At 38.1% G+C, this 22,987-nt stretch overlaps 1 protein-coding gene across 1 annotated transcript; it reads left to right on the forward strand.

Annotated features, from left to right (window-relative positions):
* Nucleotides 1-1,878: 1,878 nt before the first annotated feature.
* LOC122728530 (olfactory receptor 6C76-like) lies at nt 1,879-2,814 on the forward strand. The gene has a single exon (XM_043967208.1). The coding sequence runs from the start codon at nt 1,879-1,881 to the stop codon at nt 2,812-2,814; it is 936 nt and encodes a 311-aa protein (XP_043823143.1).
* The last annotated feature ends 20,173 nt before the right edge of the window (nt 2,815-22,987 follow it).

A 22,987-nucleotide genomic window follows, 5' to 3' on the forward strand; every position in this document is an offset into this window, starting at 1 on the left:
AGGTGAGTTTTCCAACAAAGAAAATTCAGTGCTTTATATAAATCAGGAAGAATGAGTAAAAAAGTATCCTTTTTGTTGATTTAGGAAAGGGACATTTGGGAAATTGCTTGATATTCCACACCCTATATGTATATGAGGAATAAGGAAGAGTAGAGAACTCATGCCCCTGAAGCTTTCTCCAAGTTAAAAATTCACTTTCAGTTTAAGGAAAACAATTTGATCTTTCCATTTAAACTTCCCCCTGGCTTATCACAAAAGTGAATATTTCCTTTTTCTCATTCCAGTTATTCTTTGTCTTTCCTCAGTATGTATAATTCACAAATCATTCTCTGGGCATTTTCCCTTTAGTGTATTTCATCTTGATTAGTTAATCCACTTTCTCAAAACAGGAATTATGTTTATTATTGTTGAATTCCTACAGGCACAAACTAACTCTCCAAACCACTCATTTTCTACATTATATGATCTTAAGATTTTGGCTTGTGGTGGAAGTCTAGTTAGAGATATATTAACTTCTTACAGTGTTTAAGTAGGTTATTTTCTTCAGAAAGTAGATATTTTCAATAGAATGCTTTCCAAATATAATTGCAATGACTGAAAATAGTTACTTATGGATTATTTAGTGGATTCCCCAGGCAGCACAATTTAGGAAATGTAAGATAGGCATAATTTGCCAGAGGAAGGTTTTAATTTTGAAATGTAGAGGGGAGAGGTAACAAAAAATGCAAATGGTAAAGGAGGGTTGAAGGGCTTAGTTATAACCCATCAGAGTCCATAGGCTTTTAGAACTAACTATTAAGAAGCTTTGAGATCTTCCACTCCAGTGCCCTCATTTTAATGATGAAGAAATACGGAGAGGCAATCTGGCTAAACCAAGGTAATATAAATAGAAATTGACAAAATCAGCATTAGAATGCAGGTGATTCTGAGAACCCTTAGTGCTCAATCTCTCCTCAAATTATCTTATACTTTACCTATCCATTTAAATTTAACTTCCTCCCTTCCTCCTAGGTATACTATAGGGTCATTAAAGACAGGGACTATTTTGTATGTTTTGCCTTTGTATACTCTGCTCTTAAGGTGGTAATGGGCATATTGTAGAGACTTAAAATTGAAGTTTCTTCAATTTTATTCTGATTACAAATCCAGTGCTCTCAAATTAAATAGCTATATTAAAAAGACTCACTCTTAATTCAAGTTTTGTTAGTAGACATATCAAAAAATAAGCTTGTAAAAAAGTAATCAATACACTTATTTAAAAAATGCTTTTGGGGGCAGCTAGGTGGCGCAGTGGCTAAATCACCGGTCCTGGATTCAGGAGTACCTGAGTTCAAATCCAGCCTCAGACACTTGACACTTACTAGCTGTGTGACCCTGGGCAAGTCACTTAACCCCCATGGCCACACCAAAAAACAAAAATGCTTTCAAGGAATAGAAAAAATACTATATCTCTACATGAGCCTGAAATACTATATTCTGCAGTCTGAAAAGGCTTTTCAGATATAGATTCAAATGTATATTAGCTCCTTATAGAAACACTGGCACAAAGTAGGACAATCTAAGCAACTTGTCTGAGGTCACACAATTAGAAAGTCCTCAGACACAGGGATCAATATTCTTTCCATGGTTAATCCACATCTGGAATCAGCCTTCAGGTATGTCTGATACCTAGATGAAAGAGGAGGTGTTCATTGTCTAGATGTCACGTCTGATAACTTACACTTTAGGTTACTCTTTTGCTCCTCTGCCTTTGTTGAGACTTGTGTGATAGTCTGTAAAACAGGGCTGTTGAGAAGAATGTTCTGCACTTACCAATACAAAAATTTATTATTAATTTCTTGTTTCAACCTGCAGATCTGGCAAAAAGTCTAGTCAGCCATGAGAAATCACACGTCTGTGACAGAGTTCATCCTCCTGGGACTGACAGATGACCCAGACTTACAGGTCTTAATTTTTTTCTTTCTGTTTTTCACCTACATAATGAGTATAACTGGAAACCTGACAATCATCACCCTCACCCTGCTGGATTCTCACCTCAAGACCCCCATGTATTTTTTTCTCAGGAATTTCTCCTTCTTAGAAATCTCATTTACATCTGTTAGCATTCCCAGATTCTTGGTGACTATTGTAACTGGAGACAGGACAATTTCCTATAATTCTTGCATGGCCCAGGTATTTTTTTTCATCCTTCTGGGTGCCACTGAATTTTTTCTGCTAGCTGCCATGTCCTATGACCGTTATGTGGCCATCTGCAAACCCCTACACTACACAACCATCATGAGTAGCAGGGTCTGCAGCCAGCTTGTAATCAGCTCTTGGCTGGCAGGTTTCCTCATTATCTTTCCACCAGTCATCATGGGCCTCCAGCTGGAGTTCTGTGACTCCAATATCATTGATCACTTCACCTGTGACTCTTCTCCCATGCTGATGATCTCTTGCACAGACACCAAAGTCTTAGAGGTCATGAGTTTTTTCTTGGCTGTGTTCACACTCATATTTACCCTGATATTAGTGATTTTGTCCTATGCATACATACTTAGAACCATTCTGAGAATTCCATCTGCCCAGCAAAGGAAAAAGGCCTTTTCCACTTGTTCTTCCCACATGATTGTTGTCTCCATCTCTTATGGAAGCTGCATCTTCATGTATGTCAAGCCCTCAGCAAAGGAAGGGGTGGCTATGACTAAAGGGGTAGCAGTTCTGAATACTTCTATTGCCCCCATGCTGAACCCCTTCATTTATACCCTAAGGAATCAGCAAGTGAAACAAGCCTTTAAGGACATGGTTAAAAAGATCTTTAACTCAAATGCATAATATTTTTGGAAAAATTCATGAATAAAAGCACAAAGGAAAATTGTAACTTTACAAGAGAAGACCTCTGAAGATTTTGCTCCCCTGTTTCTCCTCAGCCTTCTCCCTTCCCTGCACCCTGACTCCTTTCTCCTTTTCCTCCAATTGCAAACTTCACATTTTTGCCTTTTCTATCCCAGAATGTGATCATTTCTGAACAAGGAGTTTTAATCTAATTACAAAGATTTTTTTTCTAGACAGACTTAGAAAAATGTACATCTCTAATTGAGTCTTGTCTTTCAAAGTAGTTTACTTTCAGAAGTAATTATTTCAGTAATCCTGAACCCCATCCCCACTTATTGTTTTCCCAAACCATTTAGGGAACCTTTCTTTAAATGAGATAAGTATGTGAGTCACAGCCAAATATAATTCTCATTGCCCTCCAGTCAGTACTCTCATGCTACTAAAGGTCAGTACTACCATTCTTGATCATTCAATTTAGTTACAAAATAATTTTCAGCTCTTTTTAGAAATGAAATTCCCATTCAGATGATGGCAATTTGCCACTATTGGGGCACACAAAGAAGGTGAGAAAGAACATAGAGGCAGGCAGATTTGGAAGCCTTTTCAGGAATTTAGGAACCACTCAGTTTCTACATATTCATATTGAGAGATTTAGTACTTTTTTTCTTTCTTTTTCCACTTGTCTCCATAAGACAAAAGAGAGCACTGAATGGATCTGGGAAAAGAGATGGGTAGAGAGCTCATCCATAGTAATGAATACTAGATTGACAAGTTGCCCTATTTGTTAGCAATCACTTCTTAAACATCTTGTTTTTTTCCCTTTAGAGGGATTAAAGACTGAATGAAAGCCTTTCAGCCTTGTGGATGCTCAGGCTTCTGATAAAAAGCTTAGCTACACTTCCTGGAACCACAGACAAATCAAAGATGATTCTATTTAATCCTGAAAGGAGAATATGGGTTAAATCAAATGCATAAGTTAGTTCACTATCCCTGAAATATGGTAGGTGCTTAATAAATGCTTATTGATTGGGTGGTAATTATTGAAAATTACAAAGTTGTTATTCAAGTATATACAAAAGCCTTTGCTATTTCTGTCAACCCTATCTACAGTTACCTTTTGACAGTTGTACCAAGTTTATTTACATTGTAAATTGATTAGTAAATTCTGAATCTGGCATCTCAACTGTACTGGCAGCCTAGTAGGCCTGGGTCCAGGTAGGGGACACTCTAACCATGAGAAGGACACTCTATGAGGAGGACACTCTGACTGTGAGAAATAATACAGTTGATCAACTTGCTCTGGTCGGTGAATGGTACTCTTCCCTTGGAAAAGCAAATTGGTTAACTGGAAAAGCAAAGCAGTTAATTAACTAGATAGTAATTACTGAAGCAGATGTGTCATGGGTACCAAGAAAGATTTGAAATTTGTAGCAGGGGTCTAATTGGAACCCAGATGTTCTTGTTATGCGACTAGGACCAGGTAGTGAAGATAACCTCATGAAGCCAACTGTTTCAAGCACCCCCACTCCCCAACAACTGTAACTTTTCAGTTTCAAGCCTCCCCAATCCCTTTCTAAAAGAGTTATCTTTAATCCAGCTGTGGAGGGAACATGTTATAAATTTGTTCCTCCCCAGGAGCTGAATTTTAGATTTCTTCTTCTGGCTATATCCCCTTGTGCCAAATAATAAAAACTTTTCTTAAACTTTTATTGGATTGTCTGTGTGTGAGTAATTCTTTGATAGAAGGATATTTCAGATCCAGTTTTGTGGTTTCATCAACCAAGCTTCAAAATCAATCTCTTAAGTGTTTTATTTAATAACAATTTATTTTCACATGTTCTGAAGATTTTTCTTTTTGATATTTTAAAAAATCATTTTGGGGCAGCTAGGTGGCGCAGTGGATAGAGCACCGGCCCTGGAGTCAGGAGTACCTGAGTTCAAATCCGGCCTCAGACACTTAATACTTACTAGCTGTGTGACCCTGGGCAAGTCACTTAACCCCAATTGCCTCACTGAAAAAAAAAAAGAAAGAAAAAAAATCATTTTGAAAGGAAATTGAGTTAAAACTAATTCAAATCTGGGGCAGCTAGGTAGCACAGTGGATAAAGCACTGGCCATGGATTCAGGAGGACTTGAGTTCAAGTCCGGCCTCAGACACTTGACACTTACTAGCAGTGTGACCCTATGCAACTCACTTAACCTTCATTGTCTGCCCCCCCCCAAAAAAAACTAATTCAAATTGAATTGAAAAGAATGATTAATATCCCTTTCCAAAACATTGACACTGTGGATCACCCCTAGGGCAATGGATAGATGCATGGAAAGTATAAATTGAATGCATCAAACCACCACCAACAAATTTAGATTACATACAACAAGCAGTGTTAAAAGTATCATCCAGGAACTACATGAAGAGAAATGCCTGTGGGTCAGTCACCTAAAAAGAATAAGGGATAAGAATGGAAAGAATGATAGGTGGATAGTCTATGCACTGTGTTAATAACTGCCAGCTGTCAAGAACTTTGGACAAAGGCTTCCAGTTCATTTGGGCTATCCACCTGTGAAGGATTAAGGAAAGAACTCAGATGAGGGTCCTGTTGAAAGTTATGGTGACTCAGAATCCCTTGTTCCCAGTCCTTATCGGTCAGTGTTGGGGGAGGCTCTGGTGGGGAAGGAGAAACAAATTCTCTAGCTTTTGTATCACCTACTCTTTTTCAAGTATCCCTCCCTACAAATTGTAACATTCTTGCTACCTTAGGGAGTACCTGAGAAGCAAGGACCCAACCACTTCTGCCAAGGTGTACTTATCTGAATTGTCTTAAACTTAACTATAAAAGCTATTCCCATCTTAAGGCCATTGCTGATCTTCAGTAATCAGCTCATCAAGTTGTTTCTAACTTGACATACTTGTAATAAAATCCTTTTAATTCTCTTTGTCCTGAGTTTTGCTTAATAATCATGGTGAGAGCCCAAATAAAAATTTTCCTTTCAGCAGTCCCATGGGATAAGAAAGAATTGCTACAAAACATTTTTTTTAAAAATTTCTTTCCTCTTTGACAATTCCTCAATCTGAAGTTTTGGGGATTTTTTTTTTACTGTTTTCTCTCACAACCTAGCTAATGTGGTAATGTTTTCCATGACTACTCATGTATAACTTATTTTGAAATGCTTGAATTCTAATGGGTGGGGGGTGGGAATGGAGGAGGAAGAGAAGTTGGAACACAAATTATTTTTAAAATTGATGTTAAAATTTGTTTTTACATATATTTTGGAAAATAAAATTCTATTCAATAAAAAAAAAAAGAAAGAAAGAAAGCATTGCTACACTGAGACCTGGATCTATATCAATGAGATTATTTATCCATTAATATGTAAATACACACATATAGATATAGATATAGATATACAAACAGACATACACATGGATTTGTGTGTATATATATTAATGTATGTGTATGTGTGTATGTACATTCCTATGTATGTGTGTATCAATGTATATATAGGAGTAATGGATATGGATGATGGAGATTTGCCACTATTGGGGTATGCAAAGTAGAAAGAAAATAGAACCACCCTCAGAGGTAAGAATGGGACAGCTAGGTTTTTCAGTAGTTAGAGTATGGGCCTGCAGTCAGGAAGACTCATCTTCCTGAGTCCAAATCTGGCTTCAGACACTTACTAGCTATGTGACTCAGGGCAAGTCATTTAATCCTGTTTGTCTCAGTTTCCTCATCTATAAAATGACATGGAGAAAGAAATGGCAAACCACTCCAGTAACTTTGCCAAGAAACAACAAATGGGGTCACAAAGAGTTGGACACAACTTAAATGACTGAACAATAATTCACAACCAAGAAGACCTGTTTTTTAGTATAATTCTGACACATGCTAGCTGTGTGATTCTGGGGAAATCACCCTCAGGTGCCAACCTGCCTTACTAGTGGGTTTCCTCTTTGAGGGATTCCTTATGCTAGAGAAACCAAAGATCCCGTAGATGAAAGACTCTTAGACTTGGTTAACCACGATTTTGAAAATCCCAGGGTCTGAAAAATAGCATATTTTGGACTCCATAGCCTACCTGAAGTTCAAACATAGTGCCCAAGGGAATATTGCTGGGCAAAAGACTTTTCATTCCATTCTCTCAAATTTATGAAGTGGCAGCAAATGTCAGTAGGCTCTCAGATTTCCCAACAGTCATTAGTGACTTCTGAAAAAGGAGTTCAAAATGAGTTCTGGGAAGGGCAGGCAAGTTGCAAGTTGCTACAGAAAGAAAGGATGAAAACCAAATGAAGGAAATATACATGGATTATGAAAAGTGGATTTGGAGGATGACATAACTGTAAAGAATTAATTGTGATTTGAGGTTTTTATGACCCCATCTTTTGGCTAAAATTAAAGTCTTAAGAAACATAGCCCCAGCGCAAGCACTGGCTGGGGCTCAGGCGCTGAGACTCCACATCGACACAGTGCTCCACCCACTGGCTATAGCCATCGCCATGGCGCTGGCAGCTCCTGTCATCACCACGTCCTGATGCCTACATGGGCCTGGCAAAATTATAAGGACTGGAAGCCCAGTGAGGGAAGTCATGTGACTGTCAATGAGGGCTGCCAGCCAATTAGTTTGGGACTCTGTGTGGACAGCCCAGGGTTTGCTGGGAAGGAGAAGGGAGGAGATTCACCATTCTGGCATGTGAGCTGGAGAGAGACAGGATGCAGATGTGTGCTCTGCTGAGCCCCAGGCAGTGGTGTGATCACAGGTCATACAATTTTCCTTTCCCCATTCCCTTTTTTCCTTTTGTCCCTAGTTCTATTAATCTTATTTTTATTTTGAATTTGTTTTCCTGTTAATAAACCCTTTTCTGTTTTTTGAAAGAGGCTGTTAATCTCCTTCCTTGCCCCAATATTGGAGTGAGCCACCTAATTGGCACTCCCCAATTAAAATTTGGCCCCTACACAACTGACTCCATATCTGCGTTTGCCATACACATGCACATACACACACATTTGTGTATGTGTGTGTGTGTATATATATATACTGCAGGGATAGCTTAAAGCAAAATGCCTGTTCCAATACCTCACCTTCCTTCTGAGAGCTTTACTTCTACAAAAGGAAACTCAAAACTTTGGTGGTTCAAGGAAGCTGTCCCTTTCACTTTAATCCTATCCTATAAAGTAAACTGTTATTGAGTGACTCTCTGAGAAAGAAGGCAGAATTTCCTTTGGTCTAGTGTAAATGGTTAGGCTCACAAGAACACATTTCTTTCCTTTAAAAGAGATAAGTATTTCTTTTGTTCTAATAAGTACCTTTCCTGCCTACAAGTCTACCTGCCCAGACCAAACTGTTGCTAAGAAGCACATCTTCTCTTTTTCCTGGCTTAGGTAGTGTTGAAGGGTATACTATGTAAATGTCACCTCCTGAAGCATCAGATACATATTTTTATCAGCTGCTGGTGAGATGACTCCCACTCTGAATAAATGTTTTTGATGAAGTTTTCCTATTTGTCTGTTTCCTATACTGACTACCGGCAGTGGCTAATTGGGACCCTAAAACTGAATTTGTGCAGTATGACCACTCTCCCTGACTCCCACCAACATCCAGTTCTTTTAAGGGCCATGATTACTGTAGCTTTTCCCCTACAGACAACAGAATCACTGTTACAGGGAGAAATCCAGTTCTTGAGGAACAACTCAACAACTAACAAGCTTATGGAAAACTCCAACCTCCCAGGTGAGCTGCAGATACACCCAGATGACTTAATTTTGCCCTCAGTTAAATACTAAAGTACTTCTGGGTTGATGAAGTCTTTCCCTCTTTCACTGGGGATTGACAGGTCAAGTACTAACAGGGCCCAAAGGAACCTGACTTAGGGGCAAATGGAAAAAATCTGAATTTTCAAGAATAATACAAAAAAGGGCAACATTTATTTCAGTTTTTATTAAACTCTTTGGATTCCTGTCACAACTATTTCAGCTGTAAGTTCAGGCCTACCTCATGGTAGGGGACTAGTCTCTAAAGACACCAAACTTTTCTGACCACATAACCCATCTATTTCAAAACAAAGTTTTAGCACTTAAATGACAGTATTTGTAAATTTCTTTATATATTCTGTATATACTCTATGTACCATTGTGTACATTACAAAATAAACATTAAAAATATAATGATAAAATTAAAAAAATATATTTTAATGCACTAGGGTGATGACTATGTAATGTCAACCTGAAATTAAAAAAAAATTTTAAAAAAAGGACTACCAAAGTAGCAAAAACTAGGATCTTTAGTGAATGCCATAAGAGAATTACAATTTGGGCCACTATGCAGCACCAAAGTACTGGAGTGCCTAAGGAGGGAGTTGAAGAAGGGGTTCTCATAGGATAGCAGGGCAGAGAGAGTGGGGTACAATTCTTGGAAAGACCCAACTGTAAGCTCTAGGAGGGTTAGGACACTGTAACCAGGAAGTCCTCAGGTATAACAACAGGAAACTTCACAGAAACAATAGAGCCAGTTCCTCAGGCAGTTTGTGTCTCTGGGGTTGGGGCAGGGTCAGCTCTTAGCTAGCTGTTTTCTTTGGAATTGTTTGTTGTTGTTTGTCCTTCTTTCTGGAAGAGGACCATGACACCAGGAAGGTGATGTCATGATTTGCAAGTGAATTGGATTTCTTAGGCAGGGTTGTGTACAGCCACCAGCCTCACTCTTTCCTCTGAAACCATCTGGGTCCTGTGGCAAGATGTAGATCAGAACCATTGGAGATGGCCTTGGATGTTAGCTGCATTGAACAGTAAGTAGAGAGAATGACAAGAGATATTGTTAAGGAACTAATGACTGGACTGGACAGCAAATCAGAAATGTGCAGTGAGCTTAAGTGGAGAATTGAGGATGACTCTGAAGTTTTGAAACTGAGTGACTGGAAAGAAAGCCATTTCTCTCAACAGCCTCAATATGAAAGTGAGGGAGAGGAAAGGACTTTGAGGAAGAGATAATGAAAGTTCTCTTTTGGCCATGGGGAGTTTCAGAGACCTGCCTACTATGATGCCAAATTCCAGATGTGTAAAAGGAAATTGGTGATACTGGACCAAATGAGGTATTTTTGTAAATCTTTTAGCACAGTTTTTAACATGTACTTATTTCCTTCTCTGATTAGGACTTCAAGAAAGAGAGTACAGCTGTGTATGTAGGTGTGGGAATTATCTGCATTGGGAAGATATCTGAACCCATGGGAGCTAATTAGATCCTCAAGTGAGATGGTATGGAAGGAAGTGGGGAAATGGTTCAGAACAGAGAAGTAGAAACATCACATCCTAACCCAGGAAAGCTCAATAAGGACCCATGGTTCAGAGTTTCCTACATAACCTTTAAGTTGAAGAACATATATCTAGTTCCCTTGAGATAAATGGTAGATAATTCCCCTGTAACTTGAAACACTCATTAATTACCCTACTAATGAGGTAACCATTACTTCATTAGTAATAGATGAAGATGCAGCAATAACTATTGATTTCATGCAAAACACATCCTAAGTTTGGGGTCTCTGTGAGATCTGTCAGATATGTTCATACCTGGTGGCCTTAGCTTTGGATAATCTACTTTCTCTAGCCTCATGTGCTGCTGCCATCCTTTTTCGAAATCTGACACACTGGAAACTTCTAGCCCCAAGCTCTGCTCTATGAGCCTTTTGTTAGCCAATCCCTGTCACTTCCTTGGCTGTGACATGAGATGGGAAATTACTTAGACATGCTTCCTATAAATGCTGTCCTATCTTACAAAACTGTGGGCAAATACTTTATCATATTGTTTGGGAAAACTTATTAATTATTAACATTGTTTGAACTCAGTTTATGTGTCTAGAAATTGCCTGACCCAAAGCTTACTGCAGAGATCAGGCTGACATCAGGGACCCTCCAGGGAAGCTGGAGTGTTTGTTTTGGGTCTACCCACCCAGATATTGTTTTGAATGCACCTAAAGTTTGTATTTTGGGGTTCCCCAGTAGCTTGTTTCAGCCTTGCCCAATTTTTAAAATGTGTATACTTGCCTGCTGATATACATCTAAAGCAACCTTCCCTAGAAACTGCCTTTTTTCTGGAAACTAACTAACTGCCTACTTGCTGGTCTACCAGCTACTTGTCCTTATGCCCTAGTCTGAATTCTATATAGCTTACAAAGACTCAAGACAGGGGAAACGTGCTTCTTTCTGGATCTCTCTCCTTTCCAAGTGATTTAATACAATTCTTACGAAAGTTTTAGGGTTTGTATTCAACCAACAAAATTCTTCAGCAATATCATTTTAAATCATGCTGTGGAGGCTAGAACCCAGGAATCCACACAGTGGACTATCAAAGTGGATAGAGATTGTCATAACCTGAGTGTAATCTCCCACACAATCATTACTATCTTAGTCTTCCTAATGTGGCCCAAGGATCAGCTCAACCAAGGCCCAAGATCCTCCCCCTTCCACTACTGAGCCTAGTTTGCCTCCTTGTCCCTGCACTGACTCACGTGTTTGGTCCTCTATTCTTCCTGGCTCTCACTGATCAGTAGGCACATTTCTGGGTATGTCAGTTTAAATCTTAAGTCTTTCCTTGTGGATTTATATTATGTGAGGGTCAAAATTGGATAGACTGAGAGCTATTTGGGTGATGTCTTATTATTGGGGTCTCAGAAATATGAGGGACCTTTTTTTTTAGGTTTAATCTCTCCTCTGAAATATTCTTTTTAGATACTTCTCCCAGGCCAATAAGAAAGGAGCCTCTAGGATTTAGTTCACAAAAGGATCCAATTTTATTACATGGAAATTAATTAAACAACAAAGGTGAAATTAATAAAAAATCAAAGATAAGGAAATGGGAAAATGGAAATACACATGGATGCTCTTAACTCTAAACTTAGCCTAAGCTGGTTCAAAGGAATTTAGGGTTTTCCATGAGTAACTCACCCAAGCCTGAACTGCCCACCAGACCGAGAACCAGCATGCCGCTACAGCAACCTCAGTCAATCACCAGAGAAGGCGTTCCCCGCTCCCAGAAATGCCTGAGAGCTTAGCCTACCTGAAGTGCCTCGCCTGCCTTCATGTCACATTCAATCTTTCCTCCCCCAAAAGGGGAGGTCCTTCAAAAGCTGCTCCTGGAGAGTTTTCCTTCTGACCACAGTAGCATATGTAATCTCAGGGTGGGCCAGATGTGACCCTTCCCAAATGATTCAGCTAAAACTTGCAATATTAATCTTTACCACAAATAATTTTTTACCACATTCATTTACCTGTAATTAAAGCCATTTGATTTTAGCATCATTAGCCAGACTGACTTTAAGGAAAACATGTATGTCCCAAAGCAGCAGCAATGGATTGGAACACCCCTGAGAGAACGGAATGGCTAGTTAAATGTACAGTGTTATACTCACTGTGGTGCCCCTTACTCCCACCACATCCCCCACGCCCGCCCACCAAGCACAGCTAGCTTTGGTGACGAGCTGCCATTGGATCCATTAAGGTCCTTGAACCATGCTGAAAACTAAGAACCAGGTGACAACTCCAAAGCCCTCAGCATGAACCTCAGAGCCCAGAAATAGCATAATGTTGAACTTTCCAAAGCCAAACCTTGAATTGTAGAGTCCTAACATAAAGGGGAACAAATTTAGAATTAATTCCTTTAAGATTAGAACTTCCTGAAGTTGCCCTTGAAAGCTATTTGTAATGGGATTGAAAACTAGAGTAATGGGATTGCTCTACTTATTAAGAGTTGCTTGACCATTCAAAGATGAAACTCTGGGGGATGTGCAATGACAGGAGATTACTTGGGATTTTGACACATTTATTATAAACTACATTTAATGGCATGATAAGCAAGAAATGGAAAGAAGAAACCTATTTTCTGCCATCCCCTGTCCTCCATCTGGGACCAGCTAAAGGCAGCTAGGTGGTGCAGCAGATAGAGCACTGGCCCTGAAATAAGGAGGACATGAGTTCAAATCTAGCCTCAAGCACTTGACACTTACTACCTATGTGATCCTGGGCAAGTCACTTAACCCCAATTGTCTCAAACATCTGGGACAATCTCCAGTCATCCTAATGTATATCTTGCCACTGGACCCAGATGGCTCTGGAGGAGACAGTGAGGCTAGTGACTTTGCACAGCCCTCCCTCACTTAAATCCAATTCACTGAAAGTCATGACATCACCTCCCGATGTCATGGTTCTCTTCAAGAATGAAGGACAAACAACAACAAAAATCTGGGGCCATCAGGGAATTGGGGTTAGAGAAAGCCAAATTTGTGAACTATGTGCAGAAACCTCTAGGATTAATCAGTAGCAATCAGTGTGGGAAACAGTGGCTAGCATCAATCACTAAATTCAGTGAGCAAAATGCTTTTTCTGTCTGGTTTCTCAGCAAAATTGACTGGGACTACCTCCAACTTAATCAATTTTGTCTTTCCTGGGGTAGAGGAAGGGAGAAATCAAATAGTCTTTCTGACTATAAGGATAAGGAAAGACCTAATCCAAGTGATACTTTTTCTTCCCTGCATCTAAACAAGAATCATATTAATAACATAAACATCAATAGAAGCCAGATGTTGCTGCTGTCATCATGGCTGCTCTTTGCTTCAGCCTAAATACATTGTCAAGAGCTGATGCAATTGTTACATCATCATCAGCTATCAAGGAAGGAGCACAGCTCCCAGGTTCACTTAGCTAGATTTTCTTACCAAAACTGATTATGATAGAGATTCAACCATGCCTGTCTAATATCCACCTTTGGGGGGCATTTTTCTTTCTTTGTTTTAATAAATATGCTGAGAATGTGGAAAGCAAAGCAAATCAATCATGTTCTATCTCCTTAAAGAGATTTTTGTGAAAACTCTGTCTCTTACAAGATGATCATGAAAATGATGAAACAGAAGTTTCCAGTATTTCTTCTCTCTTGGGTATCCAGGAAAATATATTTACAATTATATTAGGTGATATCTCTAGTATTTCAGAAACAATACTTTGTATGAATGTGGAATAGGTCAAAAATATCCACATTGCTAATTCAGGATATGAGACAACTGAAAAATCATTCATACTCAATGTAAATTACATATGAATATGAAAATGTTTAGTTCTTTGAGAGATAAGGCAGAAGAAAGGTTGTCATTGTTCAATCATATCCAACTCTTTGTTATCCCATTTGGGGTTTCTTGTCAAAGATTTGCCAATTCCTTCTTCAGTTCATTTTACAGATGAGGAAACTGAGGCAAACAGTAAGTGACTTATCTGGGATTACACAGCTAGTAAGTGTCTTGAGACCAGATTTGAACCTGAGTAGAAATCTTCTGAGAAGAGAAGTCTTCCTAACTCTAGGCTGGGCACTTTGCCACCTAGCTCCGTTAGGTGAAAGAGGTATCTAAAGCCTTCCCCATGTCTAGCACTAAATATCAGTTTGGTTTACCTAGACCAATAACCCTTCTGTATCTAAATTTCCATGTGAATTCATCCTGGCTAATTCTAAAAGTGAATGTTTCCTTTTTCTTATTTTACTTATAGTGAATCTTAGATTCACCTTTAGAATCTGAGCCTTAGAATACTGTTTAAGTGTTGCTTTGACAACTATGAAAAGAAAAAGGAGATACAATTCTTAATTTCCATGAGATAACAAGGGAGGCAGTATTTCCTAGCACAGGAAACCTCAAGATATATGGTGCAGCTGTCAGTTGAACTCCTTAAACATTAAGTAGAGGGTCATCTGCTATGGAGATACTTCATGATAAATGGTGAAAGATTCCTATTTAAATTATGTGATCTCCTTTGGCAAACCCCAAAGATTCAACAATAATTATTTTACTAGGGAAAAATAACTCTGAAAATTAGAGCTTCTTTGTGATCTATCAGACATGTGAGTGATGGGTGGCTTCTGCTTTAGACATATTCCTTTTTTCTGCTTCACATACTATCTTCCTTTTCTTCATTTTTTTTATCTGGATTCTTCCAAACTAGAGACTTCCAGTCCCATGCTCTATTCAAGCCTCCACAAAGGAGACTTTCAGCTCCATTATCTCTTTCTTAACCAAACCCTGTCGTTCCCTTGGCTGTGACATCAGAAGTAGGAAATCAGTCAAACACAGCTACTGCAAACACTCTCTTGCAGTGAAATTTCTGGTTATTACCTACATTGTATCTTTCTTCTGTGGAGTGCAGAACCCAGGCTTTTTGGAAGTAAAACAGAATGAATACATTGGTATACCCCAGATGTGACAAGTAAAAGAGGGAAGGTGCCCACACAATGATTAATTCCCATCCTCTTCCTGTTGTGGCCTGCAGATAACCAAACCTAATGTACAAGATCCTCCCCCTACCATAACTAAGCCAAAGTTGTTTCCATGTCCCTACAGTCTCTTGCTACCTCTATACTCAGGCAACATAATGTTTCAGGCTATATCAGATTAGATCTCTAGCCTTTCCTTGTGAGTTAAGATGCACCTAAAATCAAGACATTTTGATTTTAGCATCACTAGCCAGACTCTCCCTAAAGGAAAGCATCTATTTTTTATTTTTTTTTATTTTTATTTTTTTAGTGAGGCAATTGGGGTTAAGTGACTTGCCCAGGGTCACACAGCTAGTAATTGTTATGTGTCTGAGGCCGGATTTGAACTCAGGTACTCCTGACTCCAAGGCCGGTGCTCTATCCACTGCGCCACCTAGCTGCCCTGAAGCATCTATTTTTTAAAAGCCATGTCAAAGGATTGGAACACAGTTGAGAGGCTACAGTGTCTATAGTGTTCAAGTAATGAGGAAATATAACCACTACTCTCTGAGAAATCAGCTCTCCTTCCCAGAAAGAGTAGCTTCAGTGCCAAGTTGCCCTTGAACCCATTCATATCCCTGTCATTGCCAGCACTCTAGTGCAGGTCTTCATCAATTACACACTAGCTTTGTCAGTAAAGAATACCAGTTACTCCAGTTACATGAGTCTGGGGAGGGCGGGGGGGGGGAACAGATCGCCATGATGACTGTCCCACTGGAGTAGGAGAAGACCTAGTTTTTTGTATCTTTACAAAACAAAGGGGAAGGAAGAGCAAGATCACTTTGAGAGGATCTTTGAATAATGGGGTATCAGTAGGATATGCAGCATCCATCCATATCCTGCATATCATCTTGTAGACCTTGGTATCACGTATGGAGGTACCAGTGCAGGGTCATGCTCAGTCACACCTTATTCCAGAGGTGCTTTGCCCTTGGGAAAGTTTGAAGGTTTCCTTGGAGGTTGGGCTTTTTAGGTTTCTTGGCATCCCACTACATTCCCACAGCAGTGGGTTTGCCTGCCTCTGTTCAGCTACTAAAATGATTTTCCACCAGTACAGTTCTGATGATGCATCCCCTCCCTACTCAGTAAACTCCAGTGCCTCCCTGTCACAATCCAGAACAAATACAAAATTCTGTTTGGCATTCAAGGCCCTTCATAATCCATATTCCTCCTTCCTCTTCAACTGTCTAACACCTTACTTCCTGAGATATATTCTTCAGTTCGGTAACACTGGCCTCCTTACTGTTTCATGAACAAGACATTCCATCTCTTAACTTTGGGTGAGAAAGAGGGATTACTATTGAGAGAAGGGGGAAGGTCAGGTAGAATAGGGAAAATTTTCTTGCATAAAAGAAACTCATAAGGAAGGGTTTTCATGGTGGAGGAGAAAATTTAGGGGGGTAAGGATAGCAGGCAATGCTTTAACCTCACTCATATCTGAGCTGGTTCAAAGAGGGAAGGTCTTGTTTTTTATATAAATTTGCATTATTTGACTTTGACTTTCCATAAAGAATTCTGAAAGAAATTCCAATTATGATTTAAAAGTCATGTAAGTGTCTGGAGAGGCTGCTAGCACAGACATTGAAGCAGCAAAGTTTCTTAGTTCCTTGGGTGTGTGTGTGGGGGGGGCAGATAAAGGTCTCTACTTGATGGAACAAATCCTTAATGGAGATAAAACTGGCCTATTTTATCAAAGAATGCCATCTTGAAGCTACATCATGGTGGAGGAAAAAAATATGCTTGGGCATAAAGCTTTGAAAGATAATTACTCTTCAGCTTGGAAGGAATGCATCTGGGATTTGCAAATTAAAAACTGTTCTTGTGAACCACTCAGAAAATTCCAGAGCATTGAAATGAATCAGCAAAGCAAAACTGCATTATTTCAATAATCCTAGGACATGGATAACCCTTATCATCTTTAAACAATGGTTTATGCACTGCTTAAGTTTTATGTTTTGTAATTATATTGGCATTTCTTTTGCATTTTTAAAAAGTTAATGACTATTGCTATAGACGCTAGTTTGGAGTAAGCATATATTAATTTATTAATATTATACCAGCAAAGGATTGACCACATAAATCCCTCAGTTCTCATGATCTCAGGCTGCATGGTAGAGAAAACAGGGAGAGAGCCTCAGCATTCCAGTCAGTTCAAGCAGGAGAAAAGCACCAAAAGACAGCATGCAGTCTAAAGGAGCCAAGAGAAGCCTAGAAGATGCTCCAGAAGATGCCCCAGAAGCAACAGAAGACCTCCTGTGTCATCTTCCAAGGGCTTTTTTATCTTCTTTTGATAGAGGTGGGGCATTATACCTTAACCAAAGCTAATTGGTTAGCATCATTCAACTCCATTGGTTGACATGACTTGAAGGTGGTCTACATGAAAATGATATCATGGAAAAGAATGAAAACAACCCTCAACTGAAGTTGCTCAAGGCAAAGTCCATTATCTAGGTGTGGTTTAATTCCATCAGTCCTTCACTGATCTAGAAGAATCTAGCTTCATTTCTTTTGTTCCCATGTGTTTGTTCCAAATGAGATTTGAAGAAGTTTCTCAAGGAGAATTCAACTTTCTAGAGTGAGAGGGAGAAAGGCCTGAGAAACCCATCTCTGGGTCCCTCAAGAAATCCATTATTAATAATTATTTTCTCACATAAGATTTTACTTATTTTGGATAATGTCCCAGGTCACCCCTCCCATCAGTATGGTTTTGATGAAAATGTTAAAGTGGTTTACTTTTCCCCTTATACTAACTCATTGTTACAACCCATGGAGCAGGGAGTGATTGCAAATTTCAAGGCATATTATATACATGCTATATTTTCACAGGCAATTGTAGCTTTGAATGTAGACAAAGATTTGACATTGAGAGATTTTAACCTGGAATATTGCTAAGGCATGGGAAGATGGAACAGAAACATGTATGAAGGGAATTTGCAAAAAAAAAATGTGTCTGCATTTCATTGCCAATTTTCATGGATTTGACAAAGTTACAACATCTGAGAAGTGATTGTAAAATTCGGGTGAGAAATGGAACTAGAAGTAGCTGAGAATTATGTGGAGGAGGTGATTGAGTCTCATGGAGAACTGTGAAATGAGGACCTGATTGAGCTGCCTGCTGCCAAGATTCTAGAAGAAGAAAGGGAAGCTTCAAAATCCAAGATTGAACCAAAAAGATACATAATGAAGCATTTTATCTTTTTTTATTTTTGGCAGGGCAATGGGCATTAAGTGATTTGTCCAAGGTCACACAGCTAGTAAGTGTCACATGTCTGAGGCCAGATTTGAACTCAGGTACTCCTGAATCCAGGGCCGGTGCTTTATCCACTGCACCACCTAGCTGCCCCCTGAATTTTATCATTTGAGTGAATATTTTTTCTTATATTGAAAAGTTTTTTAAGATTTTTAAAAGTTCAAAGACTAGTTGAGGTAATAGCAATTAAAATTAATTATTAATTACTTATATTTATATATATAATTATATAAATATAACATATTATATATAACATATACTTAATATATAATTATAATATTAATATCCTACTATCATCAGTTATATGAGCAAAAAAGAGACACTATCCAAACATTTCTCTATAGTTTTGTCATGGGTGAGAGGTGGAGGTGTTCCTCAACAAAGAATTATACTCATGCACAGTCCAATTAGAATTAAAGTGGTCTTTTATTTGGTGCTAGAGGTGACAGAGTGAGAAGGCAAAGACTTCACCAGTCAAAGAGGAGGGCTTAGAAACATTCTACTCCTTGAACAGAGGGAAGGCAAAAGCTTTTATAGATGATAGATATTGTGTCCACTTGATAACTGGAAAGTTCTCTTTTGGGGTAGGGTGGGCAAAGCTTGGATGCTGTCATATTAGGGGGATTTTTTTTTTTGGAATGATGGTCCTGACTTTTGGCATTATCTCTGTTTCCTAGCTCTGGTCAGGTAGTAGCCATGCCTAATTGACTTTCCTGTTATAGAATTTTATTTCCCCTTACTTCTTAGGTATGTCTGTCCTGATATCCAGTTGGTCAATCTAAACTTTAATAGCCTCTTGATGCTTCAATATAGTCTATCCTGTTATCTGGTCATCTTTGGTTTTGCTTCTCACAGGAGACACTTCTTCTGATTTATTGCAAGCCCATGTCAGCTTCATTAAAAAAGTTGCACAGCCAACCAACAATGATAGGTGCAGTGGGTGGGGAAGGGGTAATATATTGCACACCTGTGTACATTTTACTATACAGTATTGTACACACATTATGATTAAGCACCTTTCATTTCATAATTCTATTTATTATTATGGTACAGTAATGAACATGTCTGCATTTTAGTATATTTTGACTTGCATAAAAATATTTTGATATATAGGCTAAGTAGATGGATGGATGATAGACAGATGGACAAACAGACATATATTGCCACTGGACTCATATGACTCCAAGAGAGAGTGAGGTTGGTAACCTTGCACAGCCCTCCCTCATATAAATCCAATTCAGTGCAAGTCATGACATCACCCAATGTCATGTTCCTCTTCAAGAACAAATGACAAACAACAACAACAGCAGTGATCATCAACTACGAAAGACTTGGCTACTCTGATGAATACAATGATCTGAGACAATTCCAAGGAACTCATGATACTCATGGTGAAAATGTTATCAACCTCCAGAGAGAGAACTAATGAAGTCTGAGGAGTGCAAATTGAAGTATAATTTTCTTATTTTACTTTTTTGCTTCTTTTACAACATGGTTAATATAGAAATATTTTGGGTGATTTCACATTTATAATTAATTGATATAATTTTGCTTGCTTTTTCAGTGGGTAGGAGAGGATTGGAAGCAAGATAGAGAATTTGAACTCAAAATTTAAAAAGAAAAAATATTTAAAATAAATAATTTTGTAAAAATAAAAGTAAAGGACTAACACGAAGAACATAAGAAGCTAAATGTTTCAGCTATCATCACTGATACTTTTTGCTTGATCCTACATTCAAAGGCTGATGCTCTGGATGCATCATCCAGGATGGAAAACAGCCCTCATTGCCACTCAATTAAACTTTGCTATTGAAATTGATTTCTGATAGAGATTCACTTATGTATGCCTACCATTCATCCCTAGGGGACTTTTTTTCTCTTTGCCTTAATAAATACACTTGAGAATTTGGAAAGCAAAACAAATAAATTGTCTTGTCCTCTTCAGAGGAAGATTTTGTGAAAGGTGCATCTCTCACCAAATGATCATGAAAACAGCGGGACAGAGAAGCTTTAAGTATTTTTTTTTCCATTTAATTATTTAATGTACAGGAAAATACTTTCACAATAACATTAACTGAGATTTCCAGCATCTCAAACCCAATACTTTGTATGAATTTTGAGGAATGGGTAGAAAGTCTCCCCACTTTTCTAGCTTAATACCAAAGAAAGCTGGGAAAGTTTATTATCTTCCAAACCCTGTACATATCTGAGTGTATGTGTTTCTTTAAGAGATCAGACAAAAGAAAGAAGTATGATTCTGTAAAGCCTTCCTGATGTAAAATATTATCTTCTCTCAATTTGACTGAAATAACTACTCTTCTGTTCTTAAACTTCCATCCCAATCCATCCAGGCTAATCTGAAAAGTAAGTATGTTTCTTGTTTCTCATCTTAGTTCTAGAGAAACTTTCTAATTCTTATACATCAAACAAATAGCTCTCTAGGCATTTCTGTTTTGTGAACCTGATCTTAGTTGTTGAATCTTTATTGTTACAGAAGTCTTGGATGGACTAAGTCTTGAGGCTATTTACTTTTTGTTTTATGTAAGCAGGACATTTTATCATTTGGTGAGAATCTAGATGCTTTTGGCTAATCCTAATGGTGATCCCACAGTATTTGAGAAGAGGCTAAATTTTAGAAAAAATCAGTGATATTTTTAGTAGAATAATTTCTAGATAGAAAAGTAGAGACTGTAAATAATCACCTAATGAAATATTTAGAGTATGTGATAGGTTATAGCATTTGTGATATGGAGACAAATCAAAAAAACAAAATTATCAGAAGCAAGTTTTAATTCAGAAATGTAAAGGGAGGAACAAGGGAGTATTAGGAAGTACAAAGAATGGAAGAAAAGTAAATGGCTCAGTGTGGGTCATAAGGACTTAGGTTTATAGGAGTGATTAAACATCTTTGAGTCCAAGTCTTCATTGTGCATATAAGGAAAGCTCAGAAAAGCAGTTATTTTCAATATCAGAGCTACAGAGTTGCAGTTACCTCTGGATTTGAACCAAAGCATCCTGGAAAACTCCCTCTTCAGTTTTACTTGCAATTACTTATCTTTGAAATAGGTGGCAAAGTGAACCAGTTAAGAGGACCTATTTCTAATCCCACTGATGACACTTAAACCCATATGACCTTGGACAAGATATTTAAGCTTGTACTGGCCTCAGTTTCCTCATCTCTAAAATTAAAAGGTTAAACTGCATGGCCTCTAAGACACCTTGGAACTCTAGTTCTATAATATACAGAATGTATATCCTTAATCCACCCCAAGTATAATGTAATTTCCTTGACAACAAAGAGCCAATTGTAATGAGAGTTAGATTTAAATGCTCTATACCCACCTCCCTCAACTTCCTTTGTATTTTAAAAGGTTTTTTGTAACTCTTTTATGTGAAATAATTAACCCATTGTACTTCTCCCTTCCCCCATCTTCCACTGTCTTCCTCTTAATTTTACTTTTTTAGATATTATCCCATTATAATCAACTCACACCTAAGCACTCTGTCTATGTATAGTCTTTATAATGGCCCTAAAAATGATCAAGTTCTTAGGAATGACAAGTGTCCTCTTCTCATGTAGGAATGCAAATAATTTAACCTTATTGAATTCTTTATGATTCCTCTTTCCTGCTTCTCTTGAGTCTTGTATTGGAAAGTCAAATTCTCTATTAAGCTCTGGTCTTTTCATCAGGAATGCTTTAAAACCCTTCATTTCATTGAATATTAATTTTCCCCTTGAAGGAATACTCAGTTTTGTTAGGTAAATGATTCTTAGTTGTAATCCTACCTCCTTTGCCTTCCAGAATATCTTATTCCAAATTCTCAGTTCCTTTAATGTAGAAGCTGCTAAATGTTGGGTTATCTTGACTGTAGTTCCACAATATTTGAATCATTTCTTTCTGGAACCTTGCAATATTGTCTCCTTGATCTGGGAGGTCTGGGTTTGAATTCCTGAGTTTTCATTTTGGGATCTCTTTCAGGAGGTGATTGGTTGATTCTTTCAATGTCTATTTTACCCTCTGCTTCTAGAATATCAAGGCAGTGTTCCTGGATATTTTCTTGAAAGATGATCTAAGCTCTTTTTTTGATCAGGACTTTGAGTAGTCCAATAACTCTTAAATTATCTCTCCTTAGTCTATTTTCCAGGTCAGTTGTTTTTCCAATGAAATATTTCATGATTTTTTTTCTATTTTTTCATCCCTTTGATCTTGTTTTATTGGGATTTTGTTGTTGTTATTGTTTCTTGTTGTCTCAAGCTTCCACTTGTCCAATTCTAATTTTTAAGGAATTGTTTTCTTCAGTGAGCTTTTGTATCCCCTTTTCCATTTGGCTAAGTCTACTTTTTAAGGAGTTCCTTGTCTCAACGAATTTGTGTACATCTTTTTTCCATTTGGCCAACTCTTTTCTTTAAGGAGTTTCCCTCTACAGTAAATTTTTGTGCCTCTTTTACCATTTAGCCCATTCTGTTTATCTTTTGGTTTGGTTGTTTTTGAGGCAATTTGGGTTAAGTGACTTGACCAGGGTCACATAGCCAGTAAATGTCAAATGTCTGAGGCTGGATTTGAACTCAGGTCTTCCTGACTCCAGAGCCTATTCCTAACACCTTAAAATATATATATATATATTAATTTCTTGAGTATTTTTATGCCT

This window comes from Dromiciops gliroides, chromosome 5 (assembly GCF_019393635.1).
Source record: "Dromiciops gliroides isolate mDroGli1 chromosome 5, mDroGli1.pri, whole genome shotgun sequence".
NCBI lineage: Eukaryota > Metazoa > Chordata > Mammalia > Microbiotheria > Microbiotheriidae > Dromiciops > Dromiciops gliroides.

Excerpts from the sequence above, each read along its gene's own strand:
- LOC122728530 (XM_043967208.1), top strand. The coding sequence starts at position 1,879 with ATGAGAAATCACACGTCTGTGACAGAGTTCATCCTCCTGGGACTGACA.